Source organism: Herpailurus yagouaroundi, unplaced genomic scaffold (genome assembly GCF_014898765.1).
Source record: "Herpailurus yagouaroundi ecotype Mexico unplaced genomic scaffold, PumYag 161, whole genome shotgun sequence".
NCBI lineage: Eukaryota > Metazoa > Chordata > Mammalia > Carnivora > Felidae > Herpailurus > Herpailurus yagouaroundi.
This window is the reverse complement of record NW_024412402.1, coordinates 13,399,268-13,425,766: the sequence shown is the minus strand read 5'-3', so window position 1 is coordinate 13,425,766 and position 26,499 is coordinate 13,399,268. Positions and strand designations below refer to the sequence as shown.

The 26,499-nt window shown below is 48.9% G+C and overlaps 1 protein-coding gene across 1 annotated transcript in view; it reads right to left on the bottom strand.

Moving 5' to 3' along the window:
- Positions 1 to 6,825: 6,825 nt before the first annotated feature.
- SORL1 (sortilin related receptor 1) overlaps positions 6,826 to 26,499 on the bottom strand; it is a 153,751-nt gene continuing 134,077 nt past the window's right edge. The window contains exons 41-48 of the mRNA XM_040482842.1: positions 24,702 to 24,886; positions 21,438 to 21,557; positions 20,407 to 20,571; positions 18,671 to 18,845; positions 17,572 to 17,678; positions 15,104 to 15,296; positions 12,261 to 12,473; positions 6,826 to 11,045 (exon numbers count right to left, since the gene is read on the bottom strand). Coding sequence (XP_040338776.1) covers positions 10,978 to 11,045; positions 12,261 to 12,473; positions 15,104 to 15,296; positions 17,572 to 17,678; positions 18,671 to 18,845; positions 20,407 to 20,571; positions 21,438 to 21,557; positions 24,702 to 24,886 — 1,226 coding nt within the window. The 3' untranslated portion in view covers positions 6,826 to 10,977. The remainder of the gene's footprint in view (positions 11,046 to 12,260; positions 12,474 to 15,103; positions 15,297 to 17,571; positions 17,679 to 18,670; positions 18,846 to 20,406; positions 20,572 to 21,437; positions 21,558 to 24,701; positions 24,887 to 26,499) is intronic.

Genomic DNA, 26,499 nt, shown 5'->3' with positions numbered 1-26,499 from the left:
CAACAAAAGCCCTCCGTCATTGGAAATGGCGACGGGCCAGGGACAAATGAACTACCTTTCCCAGACTCCTTGCAGAAAGGGAACATGACCGTTACTTGTTAGGTGGAGGTGCGGAGAAAGTTCTCTGAATGGAGCCGGTGCGGCTCTGAGGTTCTTTTCTGTCCTCCCCTCTTCCTCTTTCTCGCTGCCCGAACCTCGGACGTGATGGCGAGAAGAGGACCCTGGGTACAGACTGCAGGCCACGAGGAGACCCAAAGAGAGAAAACCAGGCAAAGGACGGCGGCGCAGAAAGCCAGGACAACCCTGGGTCTTTCACGGCTGAAGCTTCCACGGCAGCACATGAGAGCAAACAAACGTTTCACACCACGACCGTGGGGGATTTGGGCCGTTCTCTGCTGTACCTCATACTCATGGATTCATTCTTCGAGAACAGGTTGACTCATGCCTTCACTCAACCAACAGATTGACTAAGTGTCAAGGAATGTTCAAGGCTCTGTGGACATACAACGAAGGAGGAGCCCCAGTCTCAAAGATTCGGTATCTTCTGCCTTTTCGCCTCCACGCTGCCCCACGTGTCACCAGGACCCAGGATGATGGATGATGGGGGTTTTGCTCCACAATGGCCCGCCTGCTTTTTGGTGAGATCCCCGGGCCTCACTCCGGAGCTCCCCGCTCCAGGCTGACCGCCAACAGGAGGAGGTTGACTTATGTCCCTGAAATGGAGAGTTCACGTTCTGTGCATCCTCTCCCACCTGGGGGGGGGGGGGGCACTCCCACAGCCACTTCGGGCCTGTTTATACCTCTGTGCGAAGAGCCAACCCACCTGAAATCGGAATGAGCGAGGCCCCAGAAGATGGCTTCCGTCTGGCCCTTATTCAGAAAGTTTGCCACATCGTGGAGATACGTCCACACTCTAACGTGTGCGGTAGCTCTAAGGAATATCAACTTGCGTAGCTGTCTTCTCCTTCCTGTTTCCCTCCCCTCTGGGACCACTGGGGCTCTGAATACGGGAAGTGCTAAAAACCCCACTGTTGATTCCACACTTGGGACCATCCAAAAACCAGTGTAGTGGGGGGTTAAGACTCTCAGGGTCAAACAGACCTCTGCTAAAAATGGGCTTTGTTTTCTTCTGTGTAAAATGAGAGGAGAGTCTCTTCACTTCAAGGCGTTTTAAGATTAAATGAAATGGTGGAGTCTGGCATACAATTAGTCCTCGGCAAATGGGAGATATTATCCACTCATCCATCTGTCCACCGAGCAAGCTTTTCCAAGATAATCAGAGCAGTGTGGTAAATGTGGGTAACAGAAAAGAAGTAGACGATATGGCCTTTAATTTTAGAGAACTTAATCTTGCCATCCCAGATAGAAGTTATGGGACTTTTCACCAAGTTCAGACGGCAAAATGGATTTCCTTTCAAAGGGTTCCAATGGCCAAGGATCTCTGCAAACAGAAAATTAATTGTCTAATGAATCCTGTAATGTGATTTTATCTTAGCAATAAGCCATCTCATGCCTGAGGCCACGTGTATGTGTCATTTCCTCACATAGCCCTCCCTACCTGGAGATCAGCAGAGAAGATCTGCTCTGTAAATTAAGAATGGCACATGGCAAGAGGCTAGCCTGGACCCAGGGATATATTTCTCACCCTCTATCCTGCTGGGTCCCCTGTCTCCAAAGTTGACAAACATTCAGGGAAGGAGTCCATCGTGACCCTCCCGGGGGTCCTGCGGGGGAATGATGCTACATTCACAACAGGCCCCCTGGGTGTTAGGATGCGGCTGATTTCACCAATGTTTCCAGGGCTAAAAGGTGAGGTGAGGGGAAGAAATCCCACCATGGGGTTCAGACCAAAGAGGAAAGGGCACCTTGTTCGTTTATGTTTTAGAGGCTAATGTTCAGTATCAGTTAGTATGAATTGTAGATTTCGCGATGAAGTGGTTAGGATAGATGTTATCTGCACTCCATTATCTCTGCTAAAGGAAGGGAGTTGAGAAGCCCTGGGAAAATTTTAAAAGGTGGGCTATTCAAAATTTTAGTCTCTGGGTTTTGTAAATACAAAGATTGCCTACTTTTCGTATGTTTTGCTGACATTATTACAATCAGCCTTCATTTAAAAAAAATTTTTTTTTGAAAGTTTATTTATTTTTGAGAGAGAGAGAGAGACAGAGGGCAAGTGGGGGAGGGGCAGAGAGAGAGAGAGAGAGAGAGAGACGGAGAGGGAGAGACAGAATCTGAAACAGGCTCCCAGTCTCCGAGCTGTCAGCACAGAGCCCGATGTGGGGCTCGAACCCACGAACGGTGAGATCATGACCTGAGCCGAAGTCAAGACGATTAACTGAGCCCCGCAGGCGCCCCGGCCTTCATTTTTTGAGTAGAAAAGAATAAAAAGCACAGTGTTAAGTTACAGAACAGTATCTGGGTCCTGGCATCCTTTTTCATTCACAGTCCCTTCCATTTAAGGAAGTCTACATGTAAAAAGCAATAGCCACGAGGAAAGAATGCATCACATAATTAATACAACCTAGGTAAGCCTCCCATGACACACTCTCCTACCCCCGGTAGAGTTTCTCTTACAAGCTGAATTGGAGCCCCTGGCTTAGGCTCAGAATCAAACTGGAGCCTCCTGCCTCCCCCAGTGTCGTCATGAGATGCACAAGAACAGGCTTGACTTCAGACTTTTAGACTAAGGCTGATTAGCCAGCTGATAAACCCAACTCTGAGGCAAGTCACATCACATTCTCCGCCTCAGTGTCCTCTTGTATGAAATCATGGAGATCACCTACACAAGACTCAGGACGGCCTCGCCACGCAGGGGCTCCATCCTACGTTGTGCCAGAGGGCAAGAATCCTATCTGCTATATTCTACACTGTTCTTCCAATGGCCAATACAGGACCTCAGACGGAGGATGGGCTCAACAAGGACTTCCTGAATGAACGCTGCTCTAGGATCCAGGAGCCAAGTAGGTGCCTCACTGACCAGGAAGGTTTGCATCTTGCCAGCCGGGAGCTTGAGACCTGACATTAATCTTTAATTTCTTCAGGAACTGTCCCAATCCTCAGAATTCTCTGTCTTCCTCCTGCTTGAGACCTCTCTAGCCTGGAGAGGGTAGATATTTGTAAGGGATTCCAATAGGGGACTCACGCCACATTTTTTTTTTTTTTTTTTTTTACCGTCTAGCTCTGCCATTATCTATACGCTGCAATTTAACACGTAACTGTCTTGCCATTTAACACATTCCTTTTCCAGTTGAAGTGGAGAAAAAGTTCACCCTCCGACACTAAATCCCTCCAGCACTGTTCCCAATTCCCTCTTTTCCTTCCCTACGCGGGTCACGCAGACACAGGCAAACCTCCTAGGCTCTAGCCATCTTCAGACCATTCCCTTCTCTCTCTTAGAATCCAGACACATCCCTCTTGGCTAGCCAGATTATTCTGTACCAAACATGCTTAGTGTGACAACCATGTTTGCAAACCATCTTCTGCTATGCATCTGTCTTACGCTCTCCTATGTCGGTTCATGCTATTTCCTTTGGTGGGAGGCATCGATGGCTGTTTCTCCCATGTTTGGAAACTAAACGGTGAACAGGGAACCCTTAGTGAGCCAGAGATAATGAAGTGACAATTCGCCGGTTCCACATTTCTTCGGAGTAAGTCTCTTTCAAAACTGGTTGCGGGGACAGGGGCGCCTGGGTGGCTCAGTCAGTTAAGCATCTGACTTCAGCTCAGGTCATGATCTCGTGGTCCGAGAGTTCAAGCCCCATGCCAGGCTCTGTGCTGACAGCTCAGAGCCTGGAGCTTGCTTGGGATTCTGTGTCTCCCCCTCTCTCTGCCCCTCCCCCTCTTGCACTCTCTCTCTCTCTCTCAAAAATAAACATTAAAGGGGCGCCTGGGTGGCTCAGTCGGTTGGGCGGCCGACTTCGGCTCAGGTCACGATCTCGCGGTCCGTGAGTTTGAGCCCCGCGTCAGGCTCTGGGCTGACGGCTCAGAGCCTGGAGCCTGTTTCAGATTCTGTGTCTCCCTCTCTCTGCCCCTCCCCCGTTCATACTCTGTCTCTCTCTGTCTCAAAAATAACATTAAAAAAAAATTAAAAAATAAAAAAAATAAAAAACCATTAAAAAGTATAATCCCCAATAGAGTGTTATTTAAAAAGGTAAACTAGCTGCTTAAAATAAATCCGAATGTAGACATATCCAAACTGGGCTATCAGAAGGGACACTTGGGAGTGGCTGTGTGAAATAACTAATAACACAGACTCTGGAGCCGGGCTACTTGGGTTCAAATCCCAGCTCTGCCCCTTACTAGCTGGTGTGAACTTGGGCAACTCTCTTTATCTCTCTGTGCATCAGTCTCCTTATCTGGAACATAAGAATAATAATATCCTCCTTAAACGATCGGTGTGAGGTTTAAATGAGTTAACGTAGAAGAAACCCCCAGAACAATTCCCACCGGAGAGCAATTTGGCTTTGCTACTAACATTCATCGTCAAGTCCCATCGTGGCTACAGTGTATTTGGAACCACCTTTGGGGGCCGCGTATTCAGGGTCTTAAGCACATCCACCGGAATCACTGCAACGTGCATACGTTGGGATACAATTTCGTTCAACGGTAGTGCTGATTCTCGGGAGCAATCAAACTATTGGGGGTTCAGAATGAGGTGTGCATGCGAAGTCAAGAGCGTGATGCTCCTGCATGGTTCACCTACCGCCTATGAAGAATTCCATAAAACCCACATGCACACACACCCAGACAGTCCAGCTCCGTCTGAGGCTTCATCAATCCCGGGGTAACTAACAGGTTCGGCTTCTGCTAGTGAGAGGCTGATAATGAAATTTTAATTATGAGATCTTCATTCCGTCGATGCCGGGGGCTTTCCTGACTGGTCTCCAACCAATGGGCAAGTTTCCTAAAAAGCTGATTTACATTTAAATCCAAGCCTTTTTTGTTGTTTTTTTTTTTTCTCCCTCAAAGTTTGCTGATGCCAAGTTTTAAGTATGAAATGTCATTGTTTTCATACAAATATTCCCAAACATTACCAGTTGTCATTTTGGCATTAAATAAGGTTGCAGCTCTAACAATGGTACCATTAGCATTTTTAAAAGCGTTAACATCATTGTTCTTCTGTAAATTATTGCAGGCTCCAATTACCCTACACAGAATCTTTAAAAAAGAAAAAAAAAATTAATGGGGCACCGGAATCAAAGCCAGTTAGGGCTGGATGAAAAGAATGGCAGTTACCTGTTTTTGCTGGGACCATAATGGTCTCGTGCTAGCCCAATTATCACCCCACTGGAACATGTTGCAATGGGGTGCCCCACCGTGTACCTAAATAACAGTGACTAAGACGTACGTTAAACATTCCTTCCCCAAGATGCATGGGATTTTGATAGACTCGAACTGGTTGTCACAAAGGAAAAGAATTTTCTGTGGTTCTCAGCGCTGGATTCTTTACAAAAACATTTTCCAATTTTTCTTTTCTTAAAGAAAAGGTTTCATGGATCTAGCATCTTACGGAATATTGCGTTTCACATATATGATTTTGCAAAGAAACTGAAGTCTATCTCGCCATGTCTCCAAATGTCATCCGTAATCTTCCTGGGGGAAATCCTTTAAAATTGTATTATCTGTGCCCTTAAGTTCCCTAACCACATAGTATTACTATTCTAGACCTCTAATATTGAAACCAAAAGGGCAAAGTAGCACGTGAATAAGAAAATAAATTTAAGAATGGAATAAATCCAGATTCAAATCTTGACTGTTGCCACTTACCACACGTGAGATCTCGGTTACTTCCCCTGAGACTAATGTAACTCACCTTTTAAAACACAGATTCGTATCGAAATCACAGGATCACTTTTAAAATTGCAAAAAGCTGTTTCTAGAGTTTAGCAGTGAGGGGCAAAGCATAGGGGTTCAGTAGAAGGGCCCTGTTATAATGCTAATCCAGTGAGCTACTTAATGTACAGGACTGGCCCTATGGGGTCTATCGGGCTTTTTGGTAAATGGCCTCGAGTTGTCGTCGAGAGTTCCTTTGTAGAGGTTTTTGGGTAGTCTAACTGTAAGGTTCTTTCTTAGTTTTTCTTTTAGAGTCAGGCTATCTGCCTTTAGCAGTGCCTTTCCATTTTTAATTTGCTGTCAACTGGGGAACGAGACATAGCTGACAGATGAAGTCAGAATTTGGGGGCTACCCTGAGGTGGTCCCCCAGACTCCAAAACAACGCCCTCCCAGAGTTAAACTTTAAAACCAACATATAATAGGCAGAATAATCTTACAGGTGCAATGGCTGTCAGGCCACGATGATTTTATTGTAACCCAGTCAGGGTTCATTAACATTAGCTATATAATGTTTTAGTGAAGGGGTGGGGGGCGGGGAGCTTGCTTCACCCACAAAACCCAAAAAAAGAGGAGTCAGTGGCAGATACGGGCGGTGCCCAAGCCCTGGTGGAGGGAACCTTTGGCGAAGGGACATCAAGGATCAAGACCCCACTGGCAAGACTTTCCTCAGAAACGGACAGAGTTGCAACCCAAAGGTTTCAAATACTAAGTTCACATGGAGTACATTATTCTTGTATTGGCACGCCAATCAATTCTATTTACTGCGAGAACAGCTGCCTTGACGTCTCCCCGCTCCTCGGCCAACACTAAGGCATCGTGTTCTTCAAGGATCCACCACGCGAGACCACCGTGGTCATAACGAGATTATCCCAGGCCTTGGTATTCTCTCATCTATCCAATACACATCCTTCCAAACCAGGCAAATCAAAAGGGCGTCCGGACACTGTACAAACCATCTTTATTGCGCTCAAAAGAACAACTCAAGACACGCGTAGAGAGTGGGTTCTCATATAGGTGCTCCTTCACCCAGTTAAATTTTTATTCAGTGAAAAAAGTTGACATTGAGACAAAAAATTATCGTAAAACTGTGCAACAATATAGTAAAATCTTCAGCATAAATTGGTGATTTGGAAACGCATCAAGGCAATCGAAATCATAAATGCCTAATGTCACCTTGGAGAGAAACAAGTATACGGTGTTTCACTTTAAATGAGAGCAGAGTAGGCCTTTATTTTGCTTCCAATGCTTTCGATTTTGCGTAAAGTTTCTAATAATTTGTAACAAGAGTCTTTAGATGAGAAATGACATGGAATATCTGAGAATAATGTTCCCTCAGCATTCATACTTATTCCATTTGCGTTATTGTACATGAGACAAATACCATTCTTGGGTTACCTGGCTCTGAGGATTTAATTCCTAACACGGCTGCTCAAAATCGGTGGGCAGAAACATAGGCACAACCTATCCTCCCTCAACCCACGTTCAATGGTGGTTCCCATTCCGAGAACGTGCTCATTGTCCATGTACCCGGCTACGCGTACCTCTTGCTATCTATTCCATATCTCAGTCTTGCATAGAAAGTAGTCTATATGAACTTAATGCACTGGCTTTTATTACACAAAAATTGTACCTGAAAGGCAGCACACACTCCAGTTAAGAAAAATAACATGCTAGGAATGTCAAGATACAATCTCAACAAAGTGAAGATTCTGCACAGGGTTTGAGGGTCAATTCGGAAAATCAATATGAAGATGGTATTCGGTTGATTTATCTCCCGGACCCCTTGAGTGAGGGGTCTCCCAACTCTGCCAAAGGAAGAGAAAAATCTTCTCGGAGATTCACCATGATCCCCTTAGTAGGAAAGTGACCACCCAAACCTACCAAGATGAGGTTTCTGCCCTTAAGGAAGTACCGGGACTATCCTCTTACAAGATGGAGTGACCGCCGGGTGGATGTTTGAAGGTAAGATTCTCCCAGGGGAGGTGGGTGGTTATCTACAAGAGCCTCACCACACCATCGCCCTCCCCAGTTCCCCCAGAATGGCCGCTATCTGAGAAGGGTTACGTTCCTTACCAGGCTGAAGCGTAGCTTAATCTAGTAGGCCAGGATGATGGGCAGGAGAGAGCATGTAGCTCTGAGTCCCACACCTGTTCCACCCAAATATCCCCAGAGATACTAGCAGAGATGGAACCCCAGGAACCTCTGTCCCCAAAGTTCCAAGTTTCCACCAGTTTCCCGGCATCATAACCATGTACCCAGTATGCCGGGGCAGCCAGGAGTTACTGGAACTTCTCACCTGTCTGGAAATGCCTGCATAGACGTGGCTTCTCCCCAGACTCCTCTGCAGAATTCTACTCTTTGTCATGTGATCCGCATGGACCCGTGTCTCCTCAGGCTCGAGGGGCATTCGATACCCATAGGGGCAAAGTCAGCTTCCGGAGAAAACTCTGTACACAGTGCCCCTGCCTGCCAAATTTTAGCGGTCCGTTCGTGGTCCGTCGTGGTCCACGGGCATGCGGGCTGCTGACATCCTAATGTGCGCGCTGGGAGAGAAGAGAACTCTTTTCCTGTACGGTGTGAACTTTTGAGGTGGCATCTCCAACGAGGTACAAAGCCCCTTCTTCACAAACAACCAGGGGCTCCAACTGGTCACAGTGAAGACAATGATCTGGTCACGTTCAAAGGCTGCACATAGTTTGCGTTCTCATTTCCTATGGTCACTCCAACCTCTGGACTCCTGCAGACAGCGCATACACACCACAACCCCACAAAGCTACGCGGAGGGAAGGAAGAGTGGGTGCTTCAAAAGTTCATAAAAATATACAATTTGCACATAGCTGTATCTACCTAGCTTAGTCTTCAGAAACTTAGCTCTTCTGTGTATATAAAATACTCTAGCCCTAAAAGGCTGCTTTTTCTCAAACAGCACAGTGGCGTTTTCCGAGGAGAGGGGTGATGGCCAGTCTATACAGTACTGTGCACTAAGCACTGGGAGGCGCTGGAGACAAGAATTGGAAGCTCAGGTATATCTCAAGTTGCCGACTGGAGACACAGGCCCTGTAAACAAAGGCCTGCCTGCAGAATAACTGAAAATAAAGTCTCAGAGCCTTTTATATCAGCTTTCACAAATGCCACCAAAAAGTTGGCCGAAAAAGAGAAGAAAACATACTTTCTAGGGGTTCAATTAAACGACTTGCCTCCCACCAGACTGTGCATCTTTTAGCTACTAAAAGAGCTTCACTTAAAGGGGTGGGGGTGGGGGGTAGGCCTTGGAGTTCCGAACAAAACCCCAAGACAACACGAGATAAAACCAAAGAACTTCCATTCTTTGAAAAAGTAACAAAGGAGAGAGAAAGAAGGGAGAAAATGTGGAAGGAGGCTCGTCATGACCACCACGTGTTAAAATAAAAGGGAGCCTTACCCACGCAACATGCTACATGTCTATAGTTTAAGACACTCCTCCCTGAAAATATATACATGTATAAATTAAAACTTTTAGAACGAAAAAAATGGAATTGGCTCTTTGTTTTCCAGACGATCACTAGCTAGAGCGAAACCATATTATCACCCAAGAACGATGCTTTTGGTTAAAAGAAAGCAAATACTTGTGAGAAGGTGATGTAAAGCATCCCAGAGGAGATGGGGTTTTTACAAAGCTCGCACGTAAAGGACACACATTCAGAAACATGACTTTGGACTATCCCCAGAGCTCACTGCTTCTCGGCTGAGAGGTTCTGCAGTGAGGTCCGTCCGGTAGGAGTCACAACAACGCCAGACATTGGTGCCTACGACGCTAGGTCTAAAGGGCGGCCATCAGTCCACAATGGATTCCACGTACCTATCAAGTGGCCATGAACTGAATACTAGGGTGGCATTTAAAGGCAGAAGAAGAAGAAAAAAAAAAAAGCTCAGCTTGTTCTACAGAGAGAATAAACTCTAGTCTTGTTCCAGCTGCAAACTGGATAGAACGGTCTCGGATTTGTCGATCTCCTGTATCTCTGTTAAGAGCGAACAGGACTCTTTAAACTGGGCAGGGGTATGGAGGAAGCAGGTGGAAGGAAACAAAAAAAAAAGAGAGAGAGAGAGAAGGCACTGACCCAATTCAAAATGACTGCATATATCAGTGAAGATTTTTAAAGACAGTAAGTGGCCACCTCAACACAAATACAAAATTTTACATTCGAGATTCTTCAGTGGTGAGTAAAAACAAAAAAGCCAAAAAGGACAAAGCAGGTACTATGTCTGCCAGTGTATCTATCATGGCACAGACCTAGGATTCTCCCACAACTGGGGTTTTTTTTTTTTTTTTTTTTTTTTTGCAAGGGCCATGACACCGGGGTGTAATAAAGCAGGGTTATCGTTTTTGTAGCTGTGAAAGGCGCATATAGTAAGACTCCCTCGGCGTCAGAGAAGAAACTGCTGTCTGTTTGACTGAAACGGAGCAATGACTCAATGCGCTCTCCTGCCAAATACCATCAGGTGACACACGAGTGACTAAAAATGGATTGCTTCCGGAGTGGCGACAAAACTACTGCGGCTCCCCACCCCTCGACCCTACAAGGCGAGGGGTTCCTAACGGGCAGTGTTGGTGTCAGATGACCGCTAAAGCCTTGCCTTATACAGAGTCCCAATAAATTAACAAAGTAACAGGAAAGAACCTTCCCCTATCACACACACACTTTCATGTAAACTGAATCTGAACGAAATTTAAAGTTTGAGCACACCTTCAAGGACGAGGGAGGGATCCCACCCGTCACCCTCTCTTGAAGTTTTTCTATTAAATACATTTCTGTGTCTTAGAAAAATAAAAAGAACGGCCAGTTTATTGAATCAAAATGATCTCACAGACTTAAAAGCATGCCCAGCAAGCACAGCCCTGTAAGACTACATTAATATGAAATTAAAGCAATTTGGTTACTAAAATCAACCTGGTTGGAAGTTCACAGTTGATGACTACAAAGTGTACTCATTCCTTTCTTTCCTTTTTTTTTTTTGTTTTTTGTTTTTTGTTTTTGTCTTTTGTTTTTGGCCCATATAAAAATAACATATTGCAACTCAAAGTGCATCTTTTTAAAATAAACCATCAACTATCTTTATCAAATAAAATATTTACACCATTTGGTTTCTAGTGAGGAAAAGCTCTTTCAGGCTATCACCATGGGGACGTCGTCTGAAAATCCAGTTATCATAGGAGCATCTTCGTCATCTTCCCCTAAAGGCAAAACAGTCGGTCCTTGGTAAGTTCCAGAGCACTTGCACCCAACCCCGACACCCACCCCTCCGCCCCAGCCGCCCCCAACACCGTCGCGAGCCCCAGCCTGGAAGATCGGTACCACGGCCCTCTAGGCACAGGGGTCTAAGCCGAAACCGAGCTCAGCTGACCCTTGAACGCTCTTGGGTCACCTTCTCCCCGTCCATGGGTGACCAAGCTTATTTTAATGGTAGCTTGAACTTAACCAAAGAAAGAAAGGAAATCATTTAGGAAGGAGAACCTTATGACCTATCCAAAAGTCCAACGGGTGACTTAGGTTCCCTAATTGGAGTTATCCACACCCTACAACAACACTGTGAGCTTCATCTGTTTTCTCCTCTGAACCCACACTGCTCTGAGGCAAAGGACCTCAGAGGGGTTGAAGCTATCTGAGGGCAGCTTCCCAGACTAAAGGATGTCCCCTCGTGGCCCCCGGTACAATCCTGTACAACCAAGTCACGATCCACCTTCAGTGATCACCGTGTGGTACCATTAACTTCTTTTGCCCCCAGTAACGGAAGCAAGGAACCCGCCCCATTCACGCAAAGCAGACCAAATACTTGTACTAAGCAAACAGGAAACTGAGAAGAGGAGGGAGCAAAGCTAATATCAAATGATCAGTGATCGGGGAATATACAAATACCTTTATAAACAAAAAAATATTATAGCTGGTTTACAGGGAAAAAAGTAGGTATGTAAAGTCACAGTCCACATGTCTGCGCTCGGGGACGACCCCAAAACACGCCTAACTTATTATATCAAGCGGTCCACTAGCTCTACAGCATTTCGTAATTATAATGAGCACGTAGACGTTTTAAAAGAGGTATTTCTTTCTTTCTTTCTTCCATACCACGTTATGGGTACGTAAAAAGCAGAATGACTGGGGAGGTGCCCCTAGCGATCGGAAAGGGGCACAGCCAGATGGAAAAGGCTTCTCTGGATGGAAGTCAGTTGGGAAGGCGTGACGCCTGATCTTGACCGGGCTCTTCAAGGACGCCGGACCTCCGGGTCCGGGAAGGATGGAGAGGGGTTGGGAATTCCTGAAAACCTGCTGACACCTCGGGGGTATCGAAAGCCCAGGGCCTATCGATCGACCCTTCCGTACTTCCTACTCAGGCCACCGGCTGGGAGGGGGTCCGCGCGGGGAGGAAGAGCCAGGGCACCCGCCCCACTTACCCAGGTCGTCCCCGGAGGAGAAGACGGCCGAGCCCAGCCTGGAGCTGTAGTGGCTGTTGGCGAAAGCGGTAAAGCTGCTCCGCAGCCTCCGATGCTTCGTGTACAGGACGGCAAACCCCACCGCCAGGCTCAGCAGTATCAGGAACAGGATGGGTACCACCACGGCGGCCACATCCGTAGACCTGGCCGCCCGGGCCGCGGACGCACCCGCACCTGCCAACGTTAAGACAGCCACGCATGAGCCCCCTCCGCAAAGGCAGCAGAGCCGCCCGCCGAGGAAGCGGGGAGTTTGCCGAACGGTTACCCGAACCGCCTGCCCGGTGTGACGAGTTCCTGCCCGTGACGGCCGGCTGGGTCCCCACGCCGTGCCACGAGCCGAGAGACCACGGGCCTTGTGCATGCAAATACGGTAATTATGTTAGACTCCTAATCACTGCCTTGTTGTTGATTTAGATAATCTCCTGGAAGGGAGACCTTTGTTGGGGTAGCAACACTGATTTCGTTAGCGTTCTTACTTAAGACCACTCGCTGGCCTTACATAAGAGGATGTGAAATCAGACCACTAATTAACGAGGTTGCAATTATTTCCCCCTACTCGGCACCGAAGTCACTCTGAACTGCAATTACCTGAAGCTCCGTCGAGTGATACAAACGAGATCCCTTAACTGCAACACTGACTTAACAGCTCATGAAGTTTTATGAGGTTTTTTTCCCTTACTTAAATAAGAGAGAGAGGGAGAGAGAGAACCCTTCCGTATATGTTTAACGTTTCAAAAATCCACTTGGCAAAGCCATTTAGGTGTCTGTAACCTGACAATGATGCCCACTTCCCACTATCTTAAACAAATTCTCACTTTATGATGATGTATAGATAGATTTGTACCAATAGGGCCCGAGGGCAAAGCCATCCCCCTGCTGGGTTAGGTTAGGGCCAGTCTTAAAAATCCCTGGGGAGGGGGCGCCTGTCGGTTAAGCGTCTGTCTTCGACTCAGGTCGTGATCTCACGGTTCGTGGGTTCAAGCCCCGTGTCGGGCTCCGTGCTGACAGCTCGGATTCTGGAGCCTACTTCGGATTCTGTGTCTCCCTCTCTCTGCCCCTCCCCTGCTCGTGCTCTGTCTCTCTCAAATAAACAAACGTCAAAAAAAAAAAAAATTTTTTTTTTAATTCCTGGGGAAAGTCTGAGTGAGGCAGGAAAATGGAGCTTGGGAGTCCGTTTTAGCTGAGGAAGCAAAGTGGACCTTCCCTGTCCTATGAAGAGTTGAGGCAGTTCCCTGGTTTGGGGCAAGGTGCTGTGGCACAGGCCTGTGCCTCAGAGGGAAGGCTCAGTAGCCACCCAGGGGTTCATCCCAACAAGGTGCTCAACCAGATGGGCCAGAGAACAGCCATTTCTTGCGAGCCTCATCTAACAACTCAAGACGCAGGTCTTTAAATTCTTTCGTTATTGACCTACGGGGAAAAGCCGTAGCAGAATCTTACTTCATACGTCCCAACGTAACCCCAGCTGTGAAGTGGTAAACTAGGGCAATGCTCTTGCCTGGAACGGTGAAGAGGAACCAGTGTGGCGGAGGAAACAAGAATGAGTGGGCCCTCACCTCCCCCACCCTGCTTCTGTGGTAGAAAATGGAGGCCTCACTGAGAGATTCTTTCTGCTGGACGATCTTGGTTTTATAAAGGCAACAGTTGTTTTCCCCCCCGAGTCTATTTCACAGTTGCTAATTGGTTTTGCTTAAAAAGGAGGCTCTATTTAGGAACTGCTAGGTTAACAAGACTTCTGTTGTGTGTTTTCTGTAAGACCTTCTCAGAACCTCTAATACGCTATGATCCTCCAAAGGGGGCACGGTCTGCAAGGTCGTCCTCCCTCAGGGAGGTGCCTGGGAAACATGACATGACAGAACGCTCAACAACTCTAACGCAAGACTTTGGCTTAAGCATCGGTGAGCTCCCGGCTGGGAGTAAATGGAACGGAAAAGACCAGTGGCAAAACGTTGGCTGAAATGCTGACCAAGCTACTACGATACAAGCAGCATTTCTGTGCAAATGAAAGGTTCCTCTCCCCTGCCCCACCTCTGCCCTCGGCATGACCCAACACTGGTATCTGTGAGTGTTTTATAAGACAAGATGCCAGGCCAAATTCAGGTTCTGATCTGGACTGGCGGCTAAGACGAAGGGGGAGGCTATACAATTGGTTACTCTATGGGAAGGAGATTATCTACTACTGACTTGGAAGAATCCCAGGGAATGTTAGCATACTAGAGGCTCTGAGAAGTCCTGCAAACAACAAGCAGTAGCACTCACACTAACCTAGTGTTTCCCAAGCAGAATCTCCTTTTTTTAACAAAACCTACTGCTAACCTATGCCCTTTTCTAGGCTCTACATTCAGAATTTGGTCACACGGTAACTCCAGCTCCTCACCCCATGCCTGGCTCGGGAAATATTTGTTAAATAAATCAGTGCCTGATTACACGGATGCACAAATGACTTTTTTGAACTGAAAGAATATTTTAATTTTTTTTTAACGTTTATTTATTTTTGAGACAGAGAGAGACACAGCATGAACAGGGGAGGGGCAGAGAGAGAGAGAGAGAGAGAGAGAGACACAGAATCTGAAACGGGCTCCAGGCTCTGAGCTGTCAGCCCAGAGCCCGACGCGGGGCTCGAACTCACGGACTGTGAGATCATGACCTGAGCCGAAGTCGGACGCTTAACCAACTGAGCCACCCAGGCGCCCCTGAAAGAATATTTTAAATGTGCGTAAGAAAGACACGTATTCGTCAGACCACGCCACATCCTTCATCTGTTTCCCCAGAGGTGAAGATGGAAAGTGGCCACACGAGCGACTCACCGGACCCCAGTTCGTCATACAGCAGGACAGCAGGCTCCCCACAGATCTGGCTGCCAAAAAGGCATCTTGCTTGCACAGTGAAAGTGTAATTATGACCCAATTTCAGGTTGGAAATTTTAAAGAAAGTGTCAGTAGTATTCCCAAGGTAAGCGGAGATATTCAGGGCTCCATCCAACATGTGTATCTCATAGCCCTGAAAACAAAGACACGAGAGATTGTGCAGGAAGTTAAGTAAGGAATCTGACAGCTTCTATTACTGGTTCCAACTTTATGTGAGCTCCTTATTGCAGGCTTTTACAGATGCGAAAGCACTTTGGGTTTCTTACTAGATCTTTTTACATTACCACTGAGATACTGGATTCAGAAAATGGCGATTTTCCCATCCCAAATAACTACCACGCCCACTTGTGAGCTGCAAAGTGGAAAAGTATAGCCCTAATAAAAGCCATTTTAATAAATATTTTGGTACACATTCAAAGTTCTGGTCAAGAGTCCACTCATCTCAAGCAATATGAAATGCAACAAAGAATCCGGACAATTCAGCAACAGTTTGCTGTAATGTAATGGGATTTGACTCACGATAAATCCGGGTCGTGGTGGGACTCCAGCAGCGGGGCTGGAAAAGTCAGGACATTTCTAGGGAGAACAGTGTGTGGGAACTTCCCTGTCAGCCCACAGCTCACTCCCCAGCTCCTCACTTTCTAGCTCTTCCAGGCTGATGGTGGCCCCAGAACAACTTGGCCTTGACTAGAAAGCACTTCAAAATTAGGGTGGGGACAAAACGGACTCCTGGACTTCTCTGATAATCTCCCAATATTCCAGTGTCAAACCTACCAACTCCCACCCCACCAGCACCAAAAAAAAGACCTCCTCTCTTAGCTCTATCCACATATTGGGCCCCACTGCATACTCACGGACTCTTGGTCCCCATTCCATTGACCTGTCTATTCTCTGAACTCTAAGCCAGGGGGAGAGAAGAAGGACACGCTATATGCTTATGCCAGAACCCTCCACTGGGAGCCAAACACTGACCTGTCACCTCCACCTAAAAGCTGGGCCATGAGGCGGACCACTGGCTGCCAAACTGGGCCTCCCAACACCCCCTACCTGGAATCCCGTCCCTCCATTCTTCTTTAGAAACTAGCATTGATTGCTTCTACGTAGCACGTATTTGCTGTAGAGAGCAGTGCAACATACATAAAGGTGTAAAGAAAAACATTCAAATGATACAAACGTCGGTCATGCACTTAATTAACTATTAAACGTCCTCTTCTCTTAGACACTAAAGTTATTTCCTCTTTCTTGCTATCAGAAAGAAAACAAGGCCCTCAACAGAGCCTTGTACATAAATTCTTTATGCACATCGTTTCCTGAGAATAAAATCCTGAAAGAATTGCCGGGCCAAAGGATGCGAACGCTTTTTATTTCTGACATGTATCACCAAAGTGCCTTACAGAAAGGCTGAACCAATTTGTATTCCCAGCATGCTAATCTCCCCAACTACGGCTCATTCTGGTAATACTCTCCCCCCCCTGCCAAACTTAGCTGATTTAATGTTGAAAGGGTCCTATCTTTGTTGTTCAGATCACCAGTGAGATTGATCCTTTTCTCTTTTGCCCACTGCTGCTGGAGTTTTTACTGTGTTACCGGTACCTTTTCCAGAATCAAAATATTAGTCTTCTGAACTGCTTTGAAAGCTTTCTTTATATTTGAGTTTATTAACCATGTATAGGTAGGTCCCGGCGGGGAGAGTTGTGAGGATTTTCAAATTTTACTCTGGCTTTTGCTTCTGGCATTACAGGGTGACCATTTACAACCCCAGCGCCCCTTTACCGACGCTGTGCCGCGAAAGAGCCACGGTGGATTTGTCGTGTCTCTGTTCAGCTCGTGCTTTGCTGACAACGGGGACAAGCCAGGTCCGCTCAAGAACCTGTCCACCCTTGGGTGACAGATCGGCAGATCTACTCGCCCTCCTCCTCCCTCCCATCTCCTGTTGCGAATACAGTCATGGGTCCGCCGGTGACAAAACAAAACAAAACAAAACAAGTCTTTTCTGTATGTTGACGGACTACCTGCAGGTACTTCTTGCTCCCTCGGACATCACCGGAAAGAAACCACGATGCCACGGCACGGAGGTAGCTCAGTCCCCGGCACTGAAGCCACGGCCCTGCTCTGGGACTGTCAGAAGGCACAGGGAGGGCTTGGCCCATTCCCCTGTCTTGCGGGGGGAAAACAAGTTCAGGAATGAAAGGTGCTTAGTGCAGGGAGGGCTCTCCTGAACGGGCAGGATAAACCTCTGAGTAATCAGCGAGCCCACAGAAAATGGCCCTTTTGTTCTCAAGTTCGCTCCCGTGCCCTTTTGCTTCTCTCTCCCCCTATTGACGCGCCAGCGGGCTGGTAACGAGCCGTCTCTAAAGCTGCATTTCAATTAGACCCCCGAAGTCATTGTGGAGGAGGGAGGAACTCACCCTGCTTTCATTGAAATGCTTTTCCTTCAAAGCTAGACTCTTCCAAAACAGAAGGACGTGGTCGTTTTCTGTTATGATTTTTAAGGCATCAGGTGCGGACAATGAAACTGAAAATTAAAGATTCAGCAGGATGCGGTTAGTGGCTATGTATTGGAATCGCTGTTCTCTCTGGTCAGAGGGAGATTAAATAACGCCAACTTGAAAGGCTAGCTCAAGGAAGAAACGGAACCCATGTGTTGCTTAGTAGAGAGCCTCACACAAGGTGGACGCTCCCTAAGTGGCATCTCTCTTGTTGCCGTTATAATACCTTTGGCCAAATCTGGATAGCACCTACTCTAGTGGCCCTCAGAGCCACAGATGGCCAAAAACAAATTGGGTCGGGGAGAAAGGGAGGGGGTGGGATGGACCACGGTTCCAGAGCCTTCCTGGACTTCTGCTCTGGTTGCAGTCTGCTTTCCTGTCTCCCTGGTCCCGCCCCAAGACCTGAGGAGCCTGACTGCTCAGTGAGGGGCCAGGGGCTGTACCCGACAAGAGAGCCCTGGAGTGACACTGGAGTCAGGCCCTGACCCGCTGCTCGCACCGCCAGCCTAGTGGGGCCTCTGTCGCGGACGTTCTGACACTGTCTGCTGCTAGCCAGGTACCTGAGCTCGTGACCTGCTTTCTGAACTAGAGTCTGACGGCTGAGCCAGCTCTGGACTGGCAGCAAGCCCCCTTTAATACGCTGCCCGATTAATTCTTAGTCTCCCTCCTTGGCCGCAAGAAACCACTGTGATTTCAGCCTAGGTTCCCATCCTCGGCTTTCGTGGCAAAGGCTGTTCCACTTCCTACCTCTTTGGGGCATTCCTGCCCTTGGCCCCTAAAAATGTCGAAACCAGCTAGGCAGAAGGAGAGCGAAAGCGAGGCAGGATACGGAGAATGACAGCCGCCCCCCCAGGCCACCACCCTGTAGCCCAGGCCCTGGAACCCTGCCCTGCCCGCCAGGTGTGGATACCGACACTTCCCGTGCAGATCCCGAGAGATGTTGTGCGTCTACGGGCTTCCTAGCAGCCCTGTGGGTACCTTGCTGTGCGAGAGGGCTCCTCATCTCTCTCCTGTTTACCTGTGGTGATTTTTATACTGGAATCTTTGCTCATGTTCCCCAGTTGGACGATGACGTGGTATTTTCCTCCAGGTTGCAACTTGTTGAGGGTGTATTCCACGGTACTGTTGCGGGATCTTATTTTGTAGCTTCTATCACTCTTCCTTATCAGATCTTTAACCGCAATCGCATACAACTAGAACAGGAAAAAGAGACCTTAAGGGTAATCAGAAACTTGGCATTTTTTAACTCTTTGCAATTCGATGGTGGATGACAGAACATAAGCGCATCAGTGGCTGCGACCCAGAGCGACGATGTTTTGAGCCCCACAGTCTGACTCTGCTCTTTGGAAAGCCTTTGGGGGTGGCCAGGTCCAAATCTGGAACAGGTATTTGTTCCCAGAACTGTGCACAGAATTATCAATTCAACCCAAAAAACAAGCCTAGGGAAAGTTACATTTATTGTGGCATCAGCAAATAGGTTGGACCAGGCAAGAAAAATCCAAATTGAGTGTTCAGAGCATCTCCTCAGCTGTGATGGTTTCGGGATGCTGTCAGAGGAGATAAAAGGACAAAATGCTCTGTTTATTCTCTCCCCCCGATTGCTTCTTACATATATGGAAGCAAGAGGAAAAGACAGGGCCATGTGGTAAGTGCGGGAGATTCCATCACCAGGAAGAAGCTGAGAGTCAAGGAAAGCCTTAGCAACGGAGCATCTAAAACCATCCACCCCAGGGGCGCTCAGTGGGTTAAGTGTCTGACTTCGACTCAGGTCAAGATCTCACGGTTTGTGAGTTTGAGCCCCACATCTGTGCTGACAGCTCGGAGCCTGGAGCGTGCTTCGGATTCTGTGTCTCCCTCTCTGTCCCTCCCCCACTTATGCGCCCCCCCCTCTCTCTCTCAAAAGTAAATAAGGGGTGTCTGAGTGGCTCAGTCGGTTGAGCGTCCGTACGACTTTGGCTCAGATCATGATCTCGTGGTCCCTGAGTTCGAGCCCCACATCGGCTCTGTGCTGACAAGTCACAGCTGGAGGCTGCTTTGGATTCTGTGTCTCCCCCTCTCTCTGCCCCTCCCCACTTGCGCTCTGTCTTTCTCTCTCTCTCAACAATAAACAAACATTAAAAAAAATTTTTTTTAATAAGTAAAACATTTTTTAAAAATTGAAAAAATAAATAAATAAAACCACCCACCCCTGGGATGACGGAGAGGGCAGCCTGGAGCAAAGGAAAACAGAAGCTGTTTTTCAGAATTAATGCCTCTTCTTTTAGACCAGGGGCCAGCAAACTTTTTTGTAAAGGTTCAGATGCAAAATACCTTCAGGCTTTGAAGGCCAAATGGGTCTCTCCCAGAACTATTCAACTCTGCCACGTGTCACATGAAAGCAGCCACAGGGAAGATGTACACAAACGGTAAGAGTTTGGTTCTAATAAACTATTTACAAAAGCAGGCAACGACCTGGATTCGGCCTGCAGGGATTTGTCTGTCAACCCTGCTTCAGAGGATCAGGGGAGGGAAGGGGAGAAGTCAGAGAAGAAAGAGGGACCAACCAATATGGCAGCTGGAAATCACGGAGAAGCAACGATTAAGAAGAGGCACCTACAAGGACCCCATCTCTGGCCGGACAGAAACGGGGGGAGAGACCTCCTGCTGAGCTCCCGCCACCAGGGCTGGCTTTCCTGGTCCCATCACAGGACCCCCTCTCCGCTCCCAAACCATGCCAAGAGCACGCATGGCTGGCCGAATGCCCGGCCCGCTCACCAGGTCCTGGTCAGGAGAATCATACGGGGATTCCCACTTGATGACAGCCGAGGTTTTGCCGGTGCGAACCACATGCAGGTGACGAGGTGGGAGCCTGTTGTCTGGGATCATCCTTACCACAACGTAGTCGGAGGACGGCCCTAGGTAGGGCACCACCACCCGGACCTGAAACAAACATCCATGGACGCACGCAGTCTGTGCTAAGACTTTTTTTTCCCCTCCCCCCACAAAACAGTGACACACGTACCCAATTATGATTCGATCATTGCAAAAGAAGACACAGAATGTAAGAGAACTCCCCACCCATCCCAGATCTCTAATCCATTTTCCCAGAAGTATCGCTGGAAATGGTCTTAGGTGCTTCCTTCCCGGTGTCCCGTGCACACGTTAAGCGCAGATCTACACACGCGTGCCTCCTACACATGCGTGTCTACGCGCATGTGCGTCTAGGTAGCCTCTTCTTCGTAATTTTTTTACACAAATGAGAAAATGTTACACGGCTCGTTAGGCTCTTCGCTTCTTGCCATTAATAACAGAGCCCAGAGATGTCTCCCCCTCGGTACGGGGCTCTCTGTCTTTTGAAGGGTTGCCCTGTAGTTCATTGCAAGGATCAGCCATGCTCTTCTTAACCAGCCTTGGCAGCCACGTGTTTCAAACCTTCTGCTGTCACCAGCAAGAGCGCACCAGACACCTTTCTCCAGAGATCTTGGCACACATGACACAAGTATGTGGGCTAAGTTCCTAGAAGTGGAGTCGGACAAAGTGGTGTGTGTTTCTGTTCCTGCTGCGACCCATCTGCCGAGTTCGCAATCCCCCACCAGCGAGCCGCGGTGGGTTAAGGGGTCACTCGTTCTGTTTTTCAAGCAGGAACTTGCTGCTGCCACAGAAGAGGAACTACCCTCTCCTCACACACTCAGATCCTGGAGTCCCGCGTCCAACTCCCCCGGTCTCGGTCTGAGCGAGGCGCCCGGGATCTAAGCCATCCTTAAAGAACAGAAAGTCCTCTGGACCCCCTGGTACGGGAACCTTACCAGAAACAGATACTGCTCATCCCTCCTGACAATGACTGTTTTGTTGTGGAGTGAAGTAGTCAAGCTCTTCGGACTGCGATACAGGTCAAGGAAGGATGTAGCGTAGAAAATGCCATAAACCTGGTCAAGAGGATGGAAGGGGACATCAGCTCGGTGGCCAGTGACTTCATTCTCTTGAAATCCCGAGTTTATGCCCTGCTGCAGGGGAGCTTAGGAGAGAAAAGTCTTCACGTAGCATGTATTTCATCGGCATTTACAGAGAAGGCGCACTGGGGCTGGCAGCGAACCCACGGCCACCAAGACGAACACGGCGGGTGCTCTCTGTCCTCCAAGAGCTCATTTTTTTTTTTGAGAAAGGAGGAGCAGAGAAGAAAAACAGACACGATTATAAATGACAAGCTGCCAGTACAGAACAGGGGATGCTACGGGGAGCGACTGCGCCGAGGAGCCGCGGAGAAGGGGGCGGTGGGTCCCAGAGAGCAGGGGGCATGCTACCTGAAAAGCAGGGATGGAAGAGGGGAGCTGAGCGGAAGTGCTGATTGGGGAGGAAGCGAGTGCATTTGTAGGGGGAGGTGAGGAGGGAAGGCAGCAGGGCGGACATGGGGCGCTGCCCAGAACACACCCATTCTTCATCTCCCCCTTAGGAGAATCCTGGTTCTTAGTGAGAATTGCCACCTGGAAGAAAATCTGCACTTCCCACCTCCCCGGAAGCTGGGAGGCCAGGTGACAAAGTTCTGGCCAATGAACTTTAAGCAGAGATGTCACGTGGGGCCTGAGTGACAGGCTCATTAACATAGGGGGAGGAGCCCTTCTTTCAGCTCTCCTCCCACCTGGAACCCAGATGATGGTGTGGCTCCGGCCCTCCAGGACCTTGAGGTGACCTTGAAGATGGATGCCACGGGCAGCCTGGGTCCCGGATCAAACCGTGCTGCTGCTGTACAAACCCAGGCCCGCCGAAGGACTCCACCTTCCCTGTAAAAGCCACTGTCACTTTCAGCCCTGTGATATGCAGCCACTCTGAACCCCGGCTGAGGTGGGTGGAAAACTGGGAGTTTAAAGCAGGGACGGGGGATTTGATGGGCTTGGGGCAGGGGATGGCCTCTGTGGGGGTTATAACGGGGCAGGGGCCGTAAAGTGCCGAGGAGGCTTTCTTTGTCAGGCAGCATGCAAGCACGCATGGGCAGGTAAGACGGGGGCTTGAAGAGAGCTGTGCAAGTCTGGAGAGGAGGTGGGGCCGGAGGGCACGGCCCAGGGACGTGCGCGGGGACTTCCGAGGCCCAGAGAGCTGTGCATTTTCTCGAAGCTGCTCAGCAGCCAGGGCCAGAGAGGGGAAAGCATACAGGGAAGGGGAAGGGAAGCCCCAAGGGGGTGATACGCTGGCAGGAGGTGAGGAAAGAAAGAATTGGGGGACTCCAGGGAGTCAGAAGCAAAGCAAATGGGACAGAACAGGAAAAGGAAGGTGCTCAAAGCACAAGACGGGAATGGGGGTGGGGACCTCCAGCCTCAGAAGCAGGCCTGGTTTCCACAGGACAGGCCCGTGGCTGCTGGGGGTGGGGCGGCGTGGGGCGGCTCCGGCCAGGGGCCAAGAGAGGGCTCCAAGAGCCAAGGAGGCCAGGGTGCAAGAAGGGCCCCAGAGATGGACAGCAGCTGTGCAGTTCCCACGGTGGAGAGGGCAACCGTGGGTGACGAACTCGCGTCCTCGGTGGACTGAAGTCGGGAAGAAGCGGAGAGCTCGCGACAGGTGGTTTCACTGGCCTTCTCGCCCTCGGAAAGCTACGCGGAGCAAGGACGAGGCAGAGCAAGGCTACTTCTCAGAGTCCACGTGTAATCAGAGACCCTGAGGTCAAGTAACGACTCCAGGTGCCATACACTACGCCCCACGCTGCGAACACGCTTGGGTGCGGCAAGGTGGCCGTGGCCTCGGCTGGGTACGCAAGCGAGAAAGGCCCTTTGTGCAGAGAGGCTACTTCGAGGGAAAGGGGGGTCCCGGGCGTGGCTCTGGGCGTCTCATCTCTGCCCCCGCCTCCGAATCGGGCTCTGGAGCCACAAAAGAGCAGAAGCTGTCACACGAGCCAGACCTGAGCTTGCTTTAGAGCTTCAGTTCTGGCGAGCCTCCTCACCCCTCTGGGCCTCAGTTTCCTCACTGGTAAACTGAGAACACGGACCCCAGGGAGCTGATGAAAGGATCGAGTGGGAGAAGGAAAAAGGGTTCTCGGGGTGTCTTACTTCCCCTTTCTTCAAGGCCGACCTTACAATTACGTGCAAACCTTGGTTCATTCCCCATCGCTCAGTCCCGCTCCAGATGCACCCTGGAGACGCCCTCAGAAGACAAGGCTCAGGCTTCCATGCTCACCAGTCACGGTGAGGACTAAGTCTCGCCTACAGATTTAGTTCTATGGGCTTCTCCCTTTAGCAAACTCAGAAACCCTTCAAGGAGCTTACAGACTAGTTAGGGAGATAATAATGCACGGAAAATGTCAACGAGGATAAAGCGGTATCTAATGAGACAGGTCTCTGAATGGCACCAACTATACACTTCTCCGGAGTTCATACGGGAAAAGCATCAAGTAGAAGACAGTGGGATTGGACTGCAGACCAGAAGGACAGAAGGACTCCAGGAGGAGAAAGAGCATAAGCCAAGGTACAGACGCAGGAGGGGGTGAAGATGTGCCAAGAACCTTGGGAAGACCCACCTAAAAGCAAAGGGGAGGTATGGAGAATGAAAGCCACATTCAAAAGGAAGCACAAGTCTGATCATAGTGAGTCAAAATGCATACATAATGACAAAAAAAAATGACCTATGTAACGTGCAGCAGGGACATTGGGATGAAGGGGGAGGGGGGAGGCACATGTGGGAGGAGCAGCCCCGGGGGCCGGGGCGTGGGCGGGGGGGGGGGGGGGGGTCACATAGGTGGGGAGGAGTTGGAGGGTCTTGTTAGTGCTGCTAACATGTCACCACGCCCATGAGCCAAGGTGGGTCCCCCATGACAGGAACATGACCCCCTCTTGAAACTCACAGTCTATTCAACAGCAAAGAGCATGCGCATTTTCTCTCGGATGACAGGCCAAGGTGTGGAAAGGGATGCTGGGACTGGGATGGCAGGTGCCTCTAGAAAGTAATCCAGAACTGACCAAGAGAGCGGTCTGTGTTTGGGTGAGAAACGAGGAAGTGGTAACAGAGGAGAAAGCCCTCAGGCTGCTGCCTAGCCTCCCATCAGGGCAGGGTCCACACTGACTCTGCAAAGGTCACCCTGGCTGACTTACCACATTCCTGGGGCCAGTCCAGGTGCATTCCACTGCAGTCTGATTGATGGCCTTGGCTTTGAGGCTAGGAGCAGGTGGGCGGACTCCTTTGGTCATGACATGCTCGAACGCCAGAGGGCTATCCCCTAAATCAGTCTTGGCCCAGGCAGAAATCTCGTAAGATGTATGAGCGGTCAGATTGGTAACTGAAAACAGGGACAAGAAGACGTCAGGAGGGAGCTGGAGGTATCAGTCAAGAATCTGTGTCTTGACAAACCAAGAAAGAGACGCTTGACTACAGAGAACATACCGACATCACCAGAGGGGAGGTAGGGGGGTGCTGGGTGAAACAGGTGACAGGCATTAAGAGCACACTTATTGTCGTAAGCACTGCGTAACGCACAGAAGTGCTGAATCACCATATTGTACGCCTGAAACTAATATAACACTGGATGTTAATGACACTGGAATTAAAATTAAAAATTTCCTTAAAAAAAAAAAAAAGAATTTGTTACTTGGTATACAACAACCTATTTTTTAAGCGTTTTTAAAAAAATCTCTACCCAGTGTGGGGCTCAAACTCATGACCCTGAGATCAAGAGTCATATGCTGTTCCGACTGAGCCAGCCAGGTGCCCCGATACCCTATCTTTTTAAGGCAATCTCTCGGTTTAAGTGAGCCCCACATGCTGTAGGATTTTCATCATTTTGCAAGTTCATCCCAGCGTTAGTTACTGATGACTCCTACAAATAACACACTTGCATGGGTGCTAGGTAGTTTCTTTAAAGCTGACCATCTGAGGGGCGCCTGGGTGGCTCAGTCGGTTGAGCGTCTGACTTCAGCCCAGGTCATGATCTCGTGGTTGGTGGGTTCGGGCCCCACATCGGGCCCTGTGCTAACAGCGTGGAGCCTGGAGCCTGCCTCAGATTCTGTCTCTCTCTCTCTCCGCCCCTCCCCTGCTCATGCAGTATCTCTCAAAACTAAACATTTAAAGAAATTTTTTTAAAAAGTTGTTTCTAAGAATATTTAATGAGACTAGAAAATTCTTACAACTTTACGTTAAGTGGAAAGGGCAGGATATAAAACTACAGCTGCCCCTTGAACAACACAGGTTTTCTTTTTTTTTTTTTAATTTTTTTTTCAACGTTTATTTATTTTTGGGACAGAGAGAGACAGAGCATGAACGGGGGAGGGGCAGAGAGAGAGGGAGACACAGAATCGGAAACAGGCTCCAGGCTCCGAGCCATCAGCCCAGAGCCTGACGCGGGGCTCGAACTCACGGACTGCGAGATCGTGACCTGGCTGAAGTCGGACGCTCAACCGACTGCACCACCCAGGCGCCCCGACACAGGTTTGATCCTGCATGAGCCCACCTGTACATGGGTTTTTTATTTATTTATTTATATATTTTTTAAAATATTTTTGTTTATTTTAGAGAGAGACAGAGACAGAGACAGAGCACGAGTGGGGGGAGGGACCAAGAGAGAGGGAGACAGAATCCGAAGCAGGCTCCAGGCTCTGAGCCGTCAGCACAGAGCCCGATGCGGGGCTCGAACTCACGAACCGTGAGATCATGACCCGAGCCGAAGTCGGACGCTTAACCGACTGAGCCACCCAGGTGCCCCTGTACATGGGTTTTTTATAATCTGGTACTATAAATGTATGTTGGCTCTTCCCTATGATTTTGTTAAGAACACTTTTTTTTCGGGGCGCCTGGGTGGCTCAGTCGGTTAAGCATCCGACTTCAGCTCGGGTCACGATCTCGCGGTCCGTGAGTTCGAGCCCCGCGTCGGGCTCTGGGCTGATGGCTCAGAGCCTG